At 66.4% G+C, this 13,970-nt stretch overlaps 1 protein-coding gene across 11 annotated transcripts in view; it reads right to left on the reverse strand.

Moving 5' to 3' along the window:
* MAD1L1 (mitotic arrest deficient 1 like 1) overlaps positions 1–13,970 on the reverse strand; it is a 308,486-nt gene that overhangs the window by 24,642 nt on the left and 269,874 nt on the right. For all 11 annotated transcript variants that reach the window (XM_047779416.1, XM_047779417.1, XM_047779418.1 and 8 more), the window contains one exon: positions 13,212–13,402. In XM_047779416.1, the coding sequence (XP_047635372.1) occupies positions 13,212–13,402 (191 nt within the window). The remainder of the gene's footprint in view (positions 1–13,211; positions 13,403–13,970) is intronic.

Below are 13,970 nucleotides of genomic sequence, written 5' to 3' on the forward strand. Positions count from 1 at the left end.
TGGCGTCTGAGACGGGGCAGCCGCAGGCTGGACCAGTGTGGCGGGACTCGGAGAGACAGCCCCGTGTGTGGCCTGTGGCCCAGATGCCACCTCTGGGAGGTGACATACGTGGTCAGGGTGCGGCCGCAGCGGGGGGGGGGGGGGGGGGCGGAGAGCGACGCGCTCTCCTGCAGGCCTCCGTCCCCTCGGGCGGAAGAGGACCTCAGAGCTCCTCGGGCCAGGCCCGCGCTCGGTGGCGGGTCCATCGCAGGAGGCGAGACCCCCCCCTACCCCGCTGCCCCGGCCCCCGGGATCGCAACAAGAAGGCACAACCGCCCTCCCCTCAGCCCCAAGTCCCGGACAGGACAGCAAGGCTGTCCTGCGCTCCAGCCACCCCGCCCCTGAACGTGTGGCTCAGGCCTCCGTGTGCCGGGGCCTCTGCCTCCGGAACCTGCTCCTCCCGGGACCCTCCCCAGGCTTCAGGGCCCACGTCGGGGTGTGTGCCCCCCGTGGGCCTCCCGGGGCCTGCAGACAGCCAACCGCCTCCCCGTCACTGTCCCGTGTCCGCCACCCGCCCAGCACTCCCTGAGGGCTCTGCTCGGGTGCTGAAGACTCAGAGGAGACGAACGGCACGGTTACTGCCCAGGAGAGCGCCTCCTTGCTACGGGGACCGACGGGGCGTGGACGGCTGTGGAGTAAGATGCCCCACAACCCTGGACAGAGCAGCCGCTCCTCCGGGCACGACAGGGCCCCGCCTCTCTGAACCTGCACTTTCTCAGGGGAAAATGCGGCCCAGGTGAGGGTTCAATGCCTCGACGGACGGGTCTCAGCCGCGAGCCGGCCTTCCAGGCTTCAGCAGAAGGGCCACAACTGGGGTCTGTCCGCCAGGCTGATCCCGCCCGCTGCCAGGAGGCAGGGTCAACTGGAGAAGTGCGTCTCTGTGCCCAAGGTTCTCCACACCTCACGCGGCTTAAACACGGCCGTGGGGGGCACCCCCCCCGCCCCCGCCCCCACCCCCCACCAGCTGCTGCCGGGGAGTGAACGAGTGCCTGCCAGGTCTGTCATTTGCTTCATGTTTTTTCTTTAACTCAACCACCTTTACAGATCGACTTAGAGTCAACTCGAAAGGGAGCTTTGGGAGTTCCCGTCGTGGCTCAGCAGTTAACAAGCCCAACTAGTGTCCATGAGCATGTGGGTTCGATCCCTGGCCTTGCTCAGTAGGTTAAGGATCTGGCATTGCTGTGAGCTGTGGTGTATGTAGGTCACAGATGCGGCTTGGATCTGGCGTTGCTGTGGCCGTGGTGTAGGCCGGCGGCTACAGCTCTGATTAGACCCCTAGCCTGGGAACTTCCATGTGTTGCAGGTGTGGCCCTAAAAAGCAAAAAAAAAAAAAAAAAGAAAAAAAGAAAAGAAAAGGGGGAGGGGGGGGCTTCACATGTAACGTGGAAACAAACGCTGCCTGCTCTAGAGAGTAACCACGAAAATGAGCTCAGCAGAAACAAGGCAGGGGCCCTGAGGCTGAGGCCCACCTGCCAGCGGAGGAAGGAATCTGCAGGACCAGACGCCACGGCCACTCCAGCAGCAGCCGGTGCAGCAAGGGGGACCGTGACGGGGCACCCAGGTAGTCCCCAGGCTCCACCCTGCTGCGGGAAAAAGCGTGGCCAGGGGAGGGATGAAGGCTCCCAGAGCCGGGCAGCCTGGTGACGCCTGGTGAGGGCAGCCGGCGTCTGTGCCAAGTTGAGCCCCAGCCCTGGCCTGCGTGTGGCTGCTGCAGACAAGGAAACGGGCTGGCGGCAGGGGTCAGAGCCGGGCATCACCAGGCCTGCGGAGCCCTCCCGAGGGAGATGAGCACACGGAGGCCCAGAGGGGTTCACCCCATTCACAGACGAGACTCAGGCCCGGGTCCTGGCCATGCTCTCCCCCGTGCTGCTCCCATCCTGCTCCCCACGGGGCCCGGCGTCTGGGGCTCGGGCAGAGAAAAGCCACAGGGGGCCTGTTGGGGACTGGAGCCAGGACCGCAGGCAGGGCTCAGGAGGATCAGACCAGGCCGGGGCCTGCCTTCCCGGCGGGGACACGCCCCGAGGAGAGGGAGGGGCTGCAGGGGCCACATCTCACCTAGACCCATGGGGCTGCCAGCCCAGGCCCCCAGTCTCTCTCGCGGACACACAGCAAACGGCTCCTTAACCCTGCAAGGTGCCGTGGTCACCGGGCAAGTAGAGCCCCTCCCAGAACAGGGCTCAGTGAAACCGGCGCGGAGGCCACACCCGCTGGCCACTCCGTAAGTGAAGCTTTGGCGACACACAGCCATGGCCTGGGGGCTCCACGTGCCCGACCCGGGCCACGCTCCACAGCTGCGCCAGGGGTCACACCTGACACACGGGAATGCTCCCCCACACTGGCCCTTCTCACACAAACTCCCTCGACCCCTGGCCTGGAACGCCCTCCCCGGACCTCAGCCCCCGGCCCCCACCTCCCACCCAGAGCTTCCACCCTCAGCTCTGAGCCTGTCTCCGACACCTGCCCACTCTGGAGGCTTTCTTTTTCTTTCCTTTTTGGCCACACTGCGGCCTATGGAGTGCCTGGCCCAGGGATCCGATCCGAGCTGCAGCTGTGACCTACGGCAGCGGCGGCAACGCTGGATCCTTGAATCCACTGCCGGGCTGGGGATCGAACCTGCAGAGACACTGCTGATCCTGTTACACCACAGAAGGAACTTCCGCTCTAGGGATTTTATTTTTATTTTTTAACTTCATTTTGCTTTTTAGAGCCGCACCCACGACATACGAAGTTCCCCATCTAGGGGTCGAACCGGAGCTCCAGCCGCCGGCCTGCACCACAGCCACAGCAACAGGGGATCCAAGCCGCGTCTGTGACCTGCACCACAGCTCACAGCAACATCGGATCCTTAGCCTACTGAGCGAGGCCAGGAATCGAACCTGCATCCTTACATATACTAGTTGGGCTCGTTATCGCTGAGCTACCACGGGAACTCCGCTCTGGGGAGTTTAAATTCTATTTATCTAAGAATTTCTGACCTGAAACCAAACCCTCTCCCCCATCACAAACAGACCCTGAGTTGGGTAAGGGGCAACCCAGCCCCCAACCCAAGGAAGCTGAGGTGTGCACCAGCACCCCTGCCCCCTGGCACCAGCACCCCATCCAGGGCGCCAGCCCCAGACTCGCAGGTTCTGGGGCTCACAGGGAGTGCCCAGGGGCATGAATGTGAGCCCCGTGAGGACAGAGGGCGGGGCTGAGGATCAGCCCCCGGTCCCTCTGCCAGGGGTCTGTGCCCATCTTTGGTGGGTGCTCTGGAAGCCCCTCCTGAAGGGGTGCAGGAGTGAGAGACTGGACAGGCACCTGCCACCACTAGGAGCCCCGTGGCTGTTCCTCCCGCCAAGCCGGGGCCCGGGGCCGAGGCGCCACGTGGCTGAACAGAAGTGGGACCGGGCAGGCTTCCCCATCCCGGGCCCAGCACACATCCCGCTGCCCTGGCTTGCCCGTGGGGAATTGGAGGTGACAGTCAGAGACCCTCTGGCTCTTTGGGGCCCGGGGCCCGACCCCCGTCCAGGTCAGAGTCGGAGAGGGTCACCCCAGGGGTCAGTGTGCACCCTGTCCCCGAGCCCTGGCCCTCCAGCTCACGGGTGTCCCACCGAGACCCCAGCTCTCTGGGCCCCTTTAGCACAGCTGCGCCCCAGGACGGAGACCAGAGCCCGGCCCCCGGTCCCCAGCGCCTAGACCACGGCTGGGCCATGCAAGGTCTCAGGCACGTGGCCCGCTGCCCCCACGCGCCTTTCCGACCCCTTGGAAAAACCGCTTTTATGTCATTTACCATGGCTTCGCGTCGGGGGAGGGCGGGACAGGACGAGCCGGAGCTGAGACCTGACGCAGGACGGTCTGCGCTGGCACCGCAGCCTCGGGGAGGTGCCTGGGCCTCCTGGCAACCAGAGGCTGTGCACACAAGCTGCCGGAGGGTGCCTCCCACAAACTTTGATGTGAGCTAATTCAGTTTGCACAGTTAATCAGTCCTGGCTGCCTCAGAACCTCAGCATCAATAGCTGGGACAGCACGGGGCGGCGGGGGCGGGGAAGAGCAGCGGCTCCACCTTGTGGGGTCGCCTGCGCCTGTCCTCCGATGCAGAGGTTCAGGCCCCTGAGATGGGGACGGAGAGGCGGTCCTGCACCTGGGCCCCTGGAGGCTCCATGAGCTGGACAACTACTCCTAGAGACCCCTAGGGCCTCGGGACCGCGGTCCAGCCTAGCAGTGCATGGCACCAGCCCAGGGTCCCCAAGGGCAGGCGCGCCCCCCAGGCCGATGGTGCCTGAACCGGGAGTCCCTGTAAAGGCAGAGGCGACGGTCCCAGGCCTGGGGAAGGGGCTAGCGCGAGGGTCTCCTGAGCCAAGCTCTGGGTGGGTGAGGAGGGGGTGCAGTGGGTCCCCAGCGCCCCCGCCCCCACCCCGGATGGGCAGAGGGGTCCTTCCGGGGCCGACATGTGGGATCCTGGCTGACGCAGGCACTCGCAGCACCGGGTCAGGCCAAGGCCTGGTCATGCCCTACAAGGAACAGACAGGGCAATGGGAGACCGGCCTGCAGGGGCGCGTCCAGGGTGGGAAGAGAGCGAGGAGGGCTATTTCGAGGTCGGAGAGGGCTGGGTGGCGGCCCAGGGCCTCTGAAGGTCTGCTAGGTGGGGGGGCCAGGTGGTGCTGACCTGCTGGAGCCCAGGGTCCAGGTGGGAGGCTGCGGTGAGGGTCCTGGTCCCGGCACTCGGCGCCCACAACGATGGCCAAGGAGCAGGTGTGCTCCGCCTGCCGGAGCGGGAGAGGAGCTGCCAGAGGCAGGTTCAGCGCAGGTCAGCGCAGCTGCACTTGGTGGCCCAGGGGGAGGGGCTTGGAGGTGACCCAGGGCTGGGTGCCTCTGCCTGGTGGGTGGAGGTGGTGGCGGCACAGGCCGTGTGCAGGGTGCCATGGGTGAGGACACTGGGAAGCACAGGATGGCGCTCCCTCCTTGACCACGGGGCCTTTGCACAAGATGCGGGAATTGAAACCAGCCTCTTCCAGCGCACTGTGTGGCCTTTCGGGGGCCCACTGCCCACAGGAAGGAAATGACCCGTGTCCTTGGGAAGACACTGCCATGCAGCCAAACCCTAGGCCCACTCTCCATCCCTGCCAAGAAGCCTCAGCTTCCTCCCAACCACCTCAGTGACCAGAAACGCGGTGCCCACTCTACGCCAAGCCAGCCGGATCTTAATCCATCTTTGTCAGCTCTGCCCCGACGGCGGCAAGCCTGTCCTTGCCCTGAGCTGAGGACCGGGCCCGGGAGTCCTGTGGTTGCCCCATACCTCCAGCCCTCAGCTCCCAAGTCGACCCTCCCCTGCAGACGAGCCCGGCCGCACAGCGGGAGTGGCCTCGGATAACCCCGAGCCCTGGCCTCTCACCCGCCTCGCAGGGGGCAGAGCCGAGCACACACTGCGGCTGCCTGAACACCCGGAGCCGCTGCGACGCGGCACGGGCCCGGCCAGAGAAGCCAGAGGACCTGCGGTCAGCGTGCACTTGGAGCACCTCCATCTGAAGTTCAAGGGCCCCGGAAAGGCAGATTCCAATTACAGTTTCCGCCTAGATCTCGCGGTTACGGCCGGAGACGGGACGGCCCAAGTCGGCTTCCTCTGTCAGGAGTCCGGACTGTGCCGACCGCCCACCAGGGAGGAAGCCCAGGACAAAGACGCTGTCCGCAGGCCGGGTCGCCCTGGCGGAGCCGCTCCGCCCGCCACTGCCCCGCAGGGCCGGCCGGCCTCCCTCCCTCAGCCTGGCCTCGGCTGGCCGCACAGAGGCCCCGACCACCGGAGCCGGCCCCCTGCGAGGCCCCCTTCCCACCGCCGCTGGGCGCCCCAGGCCTGTCCGAGCAGCCCGGGAGCCAGGCCTGGCCGGAGCGGAGGCCCGGGGGGGCCGGGACGCTGCGTCAGAGCCAGGATACAGCAGCTCGTCCAGGAAGAGCAGCGGTGCTGGGAGCCCAGGGTGTGTCTGAGCCCAGAGGCCGCTGGCCAGCTCCTCACTGGCCGGGGGCCTGGAGGCCAAACACCTTGTACTCGGCGCGGCCCGGGAAGGGGCGGCTCCCGGGCTCTTCCCGAGCCGAGCCAGTGGGAGAGGAGGCTGCAGGACTTGGGTGGCAACAGGTCAGGTTTACGGACAAGGGGGCACAGACCGAGCGCCCCGAGGGCCAGGGGTGCGCTTTAGAAACACCACCAAGGGAACGCCCCTCCCCGTCCCGCAGACGACTCGGAGCAGACACCCCAGCGAATTCCTGGATCCCACGTGGAGTAACGGGGTCACCGCCCTCCTCGACGTCCCCCTCCTCGGCTGGGCAGTCCCAGGGGAGACCAGGTGGGCCTCTGAGCGGCGGGAGGCGTGATGGCCCCGTGACCATGGAGGTGAACCACGCGGGGCGGGCATGACTGTACCCGGTGTGACGAGAAGCTGCGCCGCAGTCAAACAGCACCCGGCCGCCCGCCCGCCTACACCCGTGCTCGGCTCCTCACAGGCACCTCTGGGGAGACCAGGGCCTTTGGCCTGACCCTCCTGGCCGTCTCCACCCTCGGGCAGCCCCGGCTGCAGCAGCCATGCCCTTGAACCTCAGCTCTGCCTTGGCAGCCACCAGCAGCTCAGCCACCAGCCAGCCCTGGGGGCTAAAAGTCACCACACCTGCATGTCACCTGCCTGCTCCTTGGCCCCATGACAGCTGAACTCTATTCAGTTACACAACGTCCCCAGATGCAGGAGCACGTCAGAGACTGGCCTGGGGGCCAGAGTGGCCGGGGCCAGGCCTCCGCTGCGGCCTTCTTCCTGGGATCAGCTCAGCACTCGACGGAGTTGGCGGCACCCGCAACTGTCACTTCTCGCAATACCTAACCTCCGTCAAACCGTGGACTCCATGCCAGCGTCTCAGGAGAGGCAGCAGGATGGAGAGAGGCAGGGACCACCCTGGTTGGGCCTCGGGGCGGGCGGCGCATCCCGGCGTTGGACCAGCCCTTCTCTTGACACAAAGGCCCGAGCATGTGAATGAAGTTTCCAGGAAGCCACCTGCCAAGGAACTGGCTCCAGACCAGTCCCCCTCCAGCCCCACGAGGGGCTGCCTCCCACCTGCCCGCTGCCCAGACCAAGCTGGTTGGCCTCACTCAGCCAGCGAGATGCTGGGGCCATAGCGCCTTGTTGCAGGCGCTCTGCTCTCAGCTCACCCCCTCGGAGCCACCGCCCCAACTCTGCTGCACGGAAAGGGGAAGAAAGCTTGATGTGGCCTCCACGCCCCACCGCTCAGCTGTGAGCGGATGAGGAGAAGCCCCAGGAACCCAGGACCGCTGTCAGCATCACAGAGGCCGCGTGCGCGTGCACACGCGTGTGTGCATGTGTGTGTGTGCAGGGGTGGGGGCCAGCTTGACACCTGCTGAGGGGAATCCCCGGCTCCCCCCTCCTGAGCCCTGAGCCCCTCCTTCCTCCAGCCAACAGCTGTTGCCAAGGCAACCCCAAGATGTGTGCCCCCCAACCCCGCTTGGCTGATCGGGCTCCAGGACACGGGACGCCCCCACCCCAACAGCTCCAGCTTCTCCCCAGAGCCCGGCCTCATCCACAGCTATCTTCTTCCTGAAGCCACCGACATGGGGACGGTCCCCTCGGCCCTCACCTCCCTGTCCCAGCAGCGCAGGAGGCTGGTGGCCTGTGCCCATTAGACAGGACACCTGAAGGCAGGGGTTTGTCCCGGCAGGGCCACTGCAGGGCCCACAGCGGGCAGGGCCCACAGCGGGCAGGGCACGTGAGCCAGATGGTGGAAGGGCTCAGGGAGGGGCAGGCTGGCATACACGCGAGTCTCCTGCCCACACCTGAGGCAGCAGAGCTGGGCGGCGTGGACACGGCCCGCCTGCAGGGGGAGCAAGGGAGGCTCCCTGGTGCTGCACAGGAGGGGCCGTGGGGGCCTCCGCCTGAGCTCCCGTCCGCTGCTCTATTGGTCCATGGGGCCCAACAAGTAAGTCTGTGGGGGCCCCAGGCCCCGCCATCTGCAAGCCAGCCCCTCCTGGGCCCGTGGGCAGGCAGCTTCCAGAAGGTGGGACCCCCGGGGTGCGAGAAGAGCCAGGCTGACAGGATGGCCTGGGGGCTGGAGGACGGCTTGGAGTCCTCCCGGCGGTGTCCTGAGGGCTACACCTCGCGGCCTCGCGAACGGACCTGGGGGACCCTCACCTGTGCTGATTTCTCAGGAGCAGGTGCCCGCGGGGGGAGGTGGGGTGTGCCGACCCAGGTAGGACGTGTACACGGGCCTGAGCGCCGGATGCCCCCCCCACATGCCCACGTGCCCTGGGAGCCGCAGATGCCACTGAGGCTCACGGGGTCAAGCCTCACCTAAGAAAGGTGCCCTGGCTTGGGGGAGGCCGGGTGACAGTCACCTCGGTGGTTCTGACCTCATGTGCAGCACCTTCCCACAGCCTGGCAGGGGCCGCTCCTGCGAGGACACCCGGAAAGCTGTCTCTACCTGGCAGACACCCACCCAGTGCCGGCCCTGGGTCACACCCGACGCGGGGACAGCCGAGGCCAGGCCGTGGGACGGCGGGACAGACGCACGGCCCAGGGCGAGCACAGCAAACCAGGAGTGGGGGCCGCCGGGGCGGGCTCTCCAGCTTCACACTCAGCCCGGCGCTGGGTCAGCCTCGAGAACCTGGCCCCAAAGAGGACCAGCCCCCTGCCCAGGAGCTAGGAGTGGCCTGGCCCTTCAGACAGGCTCTCACCGGGGCCAGGCTGGGAGGACAAAGAAGCCAGGCCGGCTTCCGCTTCTCCGGGAGGCCGGGCCTGAGCTGGGCTGTGAGGATGCCTGATCCGGACCCACGGGCCGGAGGGTGGACAGCCCTGTGCCCGGGCCTGGCGCCTGCAGACCGCGGCCGAGGCCGGCTCCAAGCCCGCCGCTGCCTGGCCTGGGGGCTGAGCACGCGTTTGTGTGTTTCGGGGACTGCAAACACGTCCGAGCTGCTCACAGGAGCTTTAGTCACAACCGCTACCACCGGACGCGACCACGACGTCCTCCGGCAGGTGGTGCAAGAAGGAACTGCGGTCCATCCAGACCAGGAAACGTCACTCAGAGCAGGAAAGACGTGAGCTCTCGAGTCAGGAAAAGCCAAGGGGGCACGGCCAGTGCGTATCACTACGTGAAAAACGCCGACCTGGGAGCTGCAGACTGTGTGTCCCCTGCGCTCTGGACCAGGCGAAACCGGGGAGACGGTGCGAGGAGACCAGGCGTCACCGGGGGTGGAGTGGAGGCGGGGAGCAAAGGGGTGTTTAGTGCACGAGGCTGCTCTGCGCGGTGTGATGGCGTGCGTGGGTCAAAACCCACGGAAGAACCGTACACCAGGCGGGGCGCACCGCGGCCTTCACAGTTGACGGTACCATTCACTCTACCGCAGACACCCCCTCGTGGAGGCCCCGGGAGCCAGCCCCACCCCCCGTCCCCTCCGCACGGGCACGTGTGGCAGGCTCAGGTCCCGCGGGGCTCAGAGCCTGGGGGGAGAGGCCGCCTCCCCGCTCTGTTCCCGGCCTCCCGGCCTCACGCCTAGGATGCTGCGATGACAGCACCACAAGAAGGCGCTCAGGCCTCGGTGGGACCTCCCAACACGGCACCGTGTCTGCAAAGGGCCACCAGTCCGGGCAGTGGCTTCGAGCGTCCATCTGCCTGCCCGTGGTCAGCAGGGGCCTGAGGCGGAGCCAGAAGCTGCAGTCCCGACCAGGACGTGGAGCCCCAGGAGCGAGAGACGGCCTCCCGGGAGCCAGGCCGGGAGTGACCCACAGAACCAGGCCCGGGCCTCCGGGAGGGGACACTGAAACGGGGAGCGGCTGAGGCCCCAGCCTCCGTGCCAGAGCCCTCTGCCGGGCGGGGGGGGGCCTGGCCAGGCTCGGACCCTGGTTACGGGGGAGGGTAAACCTGGAGCAAGGACCCGCGGGCGCGGTGCTGGCCCAGCCACAGCGCGTGTCCTGCAGGGTCCCTGCAAGCAGACGCCATCGCAGCCCCAGGCCAGATGTGGAAACTCAGGCTCGACAGCTGTTTGTCTGACTCCAGAATCCGTGTCCTTGTCTTGCCGGTGCTCTGAGCGGACCCCGCGAGGCCCTGGGTCAGGTGTGGGGAGGGGGCCGCAGGCTCAGGGTTGTCCCGTTGCCCCGTGGGCGGCTCTTACTGCCTCCTCCTTCTGGCCCGGGTGCCAGGGGTGGGGTGGGGAGAATTCCTGCGACCCCAGTGAGACAGGCTGCACAGAGGGGAGGGCGGGGCGGTGATCACAGCCTGCCCACACGCAGAGCTTCTGGAAACCACCTGCCTGCACAGCTCAACAGGCGCCCCCCCCCCCCGCCCCCCGCTGCCAGCTCACGTGGGACGAACCTGCTTCTTCCATGGGCGAGGGGAGGCCAGGCCCCGCGGGGAGGAGCCACAGCCCCCACCTGCAGCAGCACAGGCCGTCCTAACTGCCCTCACTCCCTCCTCCCTTGAAACTCGCCTTTGGAGAACAACCTGCAGTGGCCTGGAGGCTGCCACTCCCTGGGTCCCTCCCCAGCCTGACCCATGGCCGCAGAACCTGTGCGCCAGCCTCGGGCAGCAGGGCCCAGACAGCTCGGGGGACTCTGCTCCCACTGGCTCAGCCAAGCCCCTTCCTTCAGGCCTTAAGGTAGGCCAGGCTCACAGGGAGACCCCTCTGGACCCAGGAGGCCAGAGGAGTGAGAAGGGCCTGGAGTCGCAGAGTCCAGTGAGCTGGCTGAGCGCCTACAGGGTCGCAGCTGCTGCAGGACGGGGGCGGCCCAGTGCACCTCACACCCCCGCGGCCTGCTGGTCGGTGGGCAGGGTCCGTGGGCGGCAGGCCTGTCTGCCCTGCTCATCTCCTCTTTGGCTCCCTGCCCGTCCGCGGCCCTGAGCTGGCAGGCGGGGCAGCTGTGGGCCATGCATCCCGTCCCTGGGCTCAGCGCTTCCGGCAGCAGCAAGAAGGCAGCGATGACAGCAACCTGCCAGCAGAATCCGTTCCAGCGCTCTGCTCGAGATTTCCCGCCAGCAGGCTGGCAGCTCCCAGCCTGTCCTCAGCGCCCTCCCATGGCAGCGCCCCCTTGGGCCCCGGCGCCTGACAGCCCTCGGCCTTGGAAGCAGCTCAAACCTGTGCCGCCAGGGAGCCCGAGAGGAGGGTGCGTTCTCGGGAGGGGGCCTGAGTGAGGTGACAAGGCAGGCGCAGCACCGTGGGTCTGCAGAGACCACCCGTGTGGGGGCAGCAAGCCGTGCAGGGGTACGCGTGCGTGTAAACCTGCGGTCCCGACTCTGTGAACACAAACACGCTTTCCTACACGCGCAGACACCGGGAGGAAATGCAGCAGGCCAGCAGTGCTTGTGTTTGGGAGGTGGGATTCCACGTGAGCCGTGTTCTGGGTTTTCAAGCATCCGTCAACACGCGACACTGGGGAGAGTTTTCCCAAGGTTTTGTTTTTATAATGAGTCATCATTTCCGCTAATGAACATGCGAAATCCAGTGAGAACTGTGCTTCGTACTTTGCAAGACCGATGTGGCCAGTGAGACCCCAGGGACCGGCTCCGAGCGGGGCGCCTTTATTTACGGACTCTTGCTGAAAACCGCACGGGGTTTCTACAAGCTGTCAGCTATCGAGTGACTCCGAGTGACCCCGAGTGACTCCCAAGCACAGGGAACTACCCAACAGTGACGAAGTCCATCTCTGACGGGTTATTTAGAGACTCCGGGTTTGCATGTTTTACTTAAAGGTTTGAAAAGTTTCGGGAGGTGTGAAAATGGACAAACATGACCCAGAAATCTGAGAAATCTAGAAAAAACGCTGCGAAATGTTAGGAGACCAGAGACCAGGCTGAGATGCAGGTGTGACCGCAAGTGGGGAGACCGCCAAGGAGGGGACAAAGGAAGGGACAAGAGGGGGCCGCCCGCCGCGGATGGGCCAGCGGGAGCCAGACGCCAGCCTTCAACGGGTGGCCGCCCGGAGGCCGAGCCCACGGGGACCCCCTCCTGCCTCGTGAGCTCCATTCCCGCCCGTCTCCTGCCTCTGCACCCTCCCCAGGATGTGGCGACAGGCCACCCCAGCACCCTCCAGAGCCCGGCCAGCACCGGGTTTATCATAAAATCATGACGGAGCAAAAAGCCATCCTGTTTACTTCCGAATTATGCTTGAAAGGCGTGTGTCACACTGGCTACGGGGTTTTTTTATAAAAAAGGAAAACGGCAGTTCCCGTCGTGGTGCAGCAGAAAGGAATCCGACTAGGTACCATGAGGTTGCGGGTTTGATCCCTGGCCTCGCCCCGTGGTTAGGGATTCGGCCTGGCTGTGGCCGCGGTGCAGGCCGGCAGCTGTAGCTCCAATTAGACCCCAGCTTGTGATCCTCCATGTGCCACGGGTGCGGCCCTAAAAAGACAAAACAAAACAAAAAACAACAACCAAAAAAACCCGGCAGTTGGTTCGCTGTTGCTACAAGCACGGGCAGAGTCAGACAGCAGACCTGTCCCCGCAGCAGCGCAGGGGGCCTAAGTGCAGCCCCCGCCCCACTCCTGGCGCCGTCTTCATGGGGGTCGGGGGCGTCGAGCCCACAGGTTAGTGATGGGACCGGGCTGCTCCACCCAGATTTCCAGCCCGCCTGACCTCCTGGTCGACGGGTCAACCTCCAGCTCTGCCCCGGGACGTGTCCTCCCACCCCCACCCAAACGGGCTTCAGTCCCCACAACTGGCCCAGTCCAGAAGCCTAGATGCCACCCAGGCCAAGGCCACCCTGACCCAGAGGGGTCCTGCTCCAGGGCCTGCCTCACCCCGCACTGTCCCCTGGCAACACTGCCCGGGCATTGGGGCAAACGTGCCGAGACAGGCCCCTGCCCCCGTCTCCTGGGGGACCCTGCAGCCTGGCTCCTCCAGCACCTGGAGAAGCACGGTTCAGCGGCTTTTCTCCCTTGTCTTGTCACTGTCTAGCTGCATACCTGGCAATGGCCAGGGCACCTCCCTGGCCCGACAGTGGCTCCCCCCACCCCTGGCCCTCAGCCCTGGCACTGCTGACACTGGAGCCCCTGCCTTGCTGCCCCCAGAGGTGGGGCTGACGCCAGGAGTGGAGGGCAGCTCGGGGCCTGGGGCGGGTGCTCCCCGCAGGGGTCCCGAGAGAGCTGGGGGAGGCCGGGCTCAGCAGTGCCCACGCCTTCGTGCGGCCCGTGTCCGGGGAGCGGCGCGGCCCTACCTTGAAGACGAGGCAGTCGGCCTTGCGCTCGGCGTACATGGACGTCAGGCGGAACTGGCCCTCGGTGGTGATGTCCACCTGGTAGCCCGTGAGCGCGTAGCACGCCTTGCGGAACTCCTGGATCTTGGTCTGGAAGACCTCCTTCAGCCGCTGGTTCTTCAGCTCCGCACTCTCCACCTGCCTCTTCAGCTCTGTGGGGAGGGGAGGGGAGGCGGTGAGCGACAGAGCGGGCGCAGAGGGGCCACGGGCCACGCTGGCGGGCCCAGGCGGACGCCCGCGGCTCCCGGGGGCGGGGGAGGAGCGGGAAACGGCCTGGGCGACAGGGCTGGGCGCGCCCCGCTCCAGGGGCTGCAGACGGGGACCCCGACCCTGGACGGCAACCCGGGGCCCGGCCGCAGCCTGCTCGGAGAAGCATGGGGGTGGACGTTATCTGGAGACGGGACCGCACGCCTGGGGGTTCCCCTGACGGCTGCCCGGAGACCAGTCACCGGGGGGCCAAGAGGCTCCCTGGGCGGGCAGGGCCTGGGAGGCCCCTTGGGCCTATTCTGACCGGACGGCTCGGGGCAGAGAGCCCTGGCCCCCACCAGGGCCGCAGGCGCACAGCTGCACAGGGAGACACCAGCTGCGTTGGTCCCAGAGGTAACCTAGCGATGCCATGAGCCTTTGCCCGGGCGCCCGCTGAGTCATTAAACTTTGGTTAAGCCCCACGAATCAGCGAGCCTGCCTCTACTCAACGCACACAAGTTATCTCCCCGCTGG

Source organism: Phacochoerus africanus, chromosome 5 (genome assembly GCF_016906955.1).
Source record: "Phacochoerus africanus isolate WHEZ1 chromosome 5, ROS_Pafr_v1, whole genome shotgun sequence".
Classification (NCBI taxonomy): Eukaryota; Metazoa; Chordata; class Mammalia; order Artiodactyla; family Suidae; genus Phacochoerus; species Phacochoerus africanus.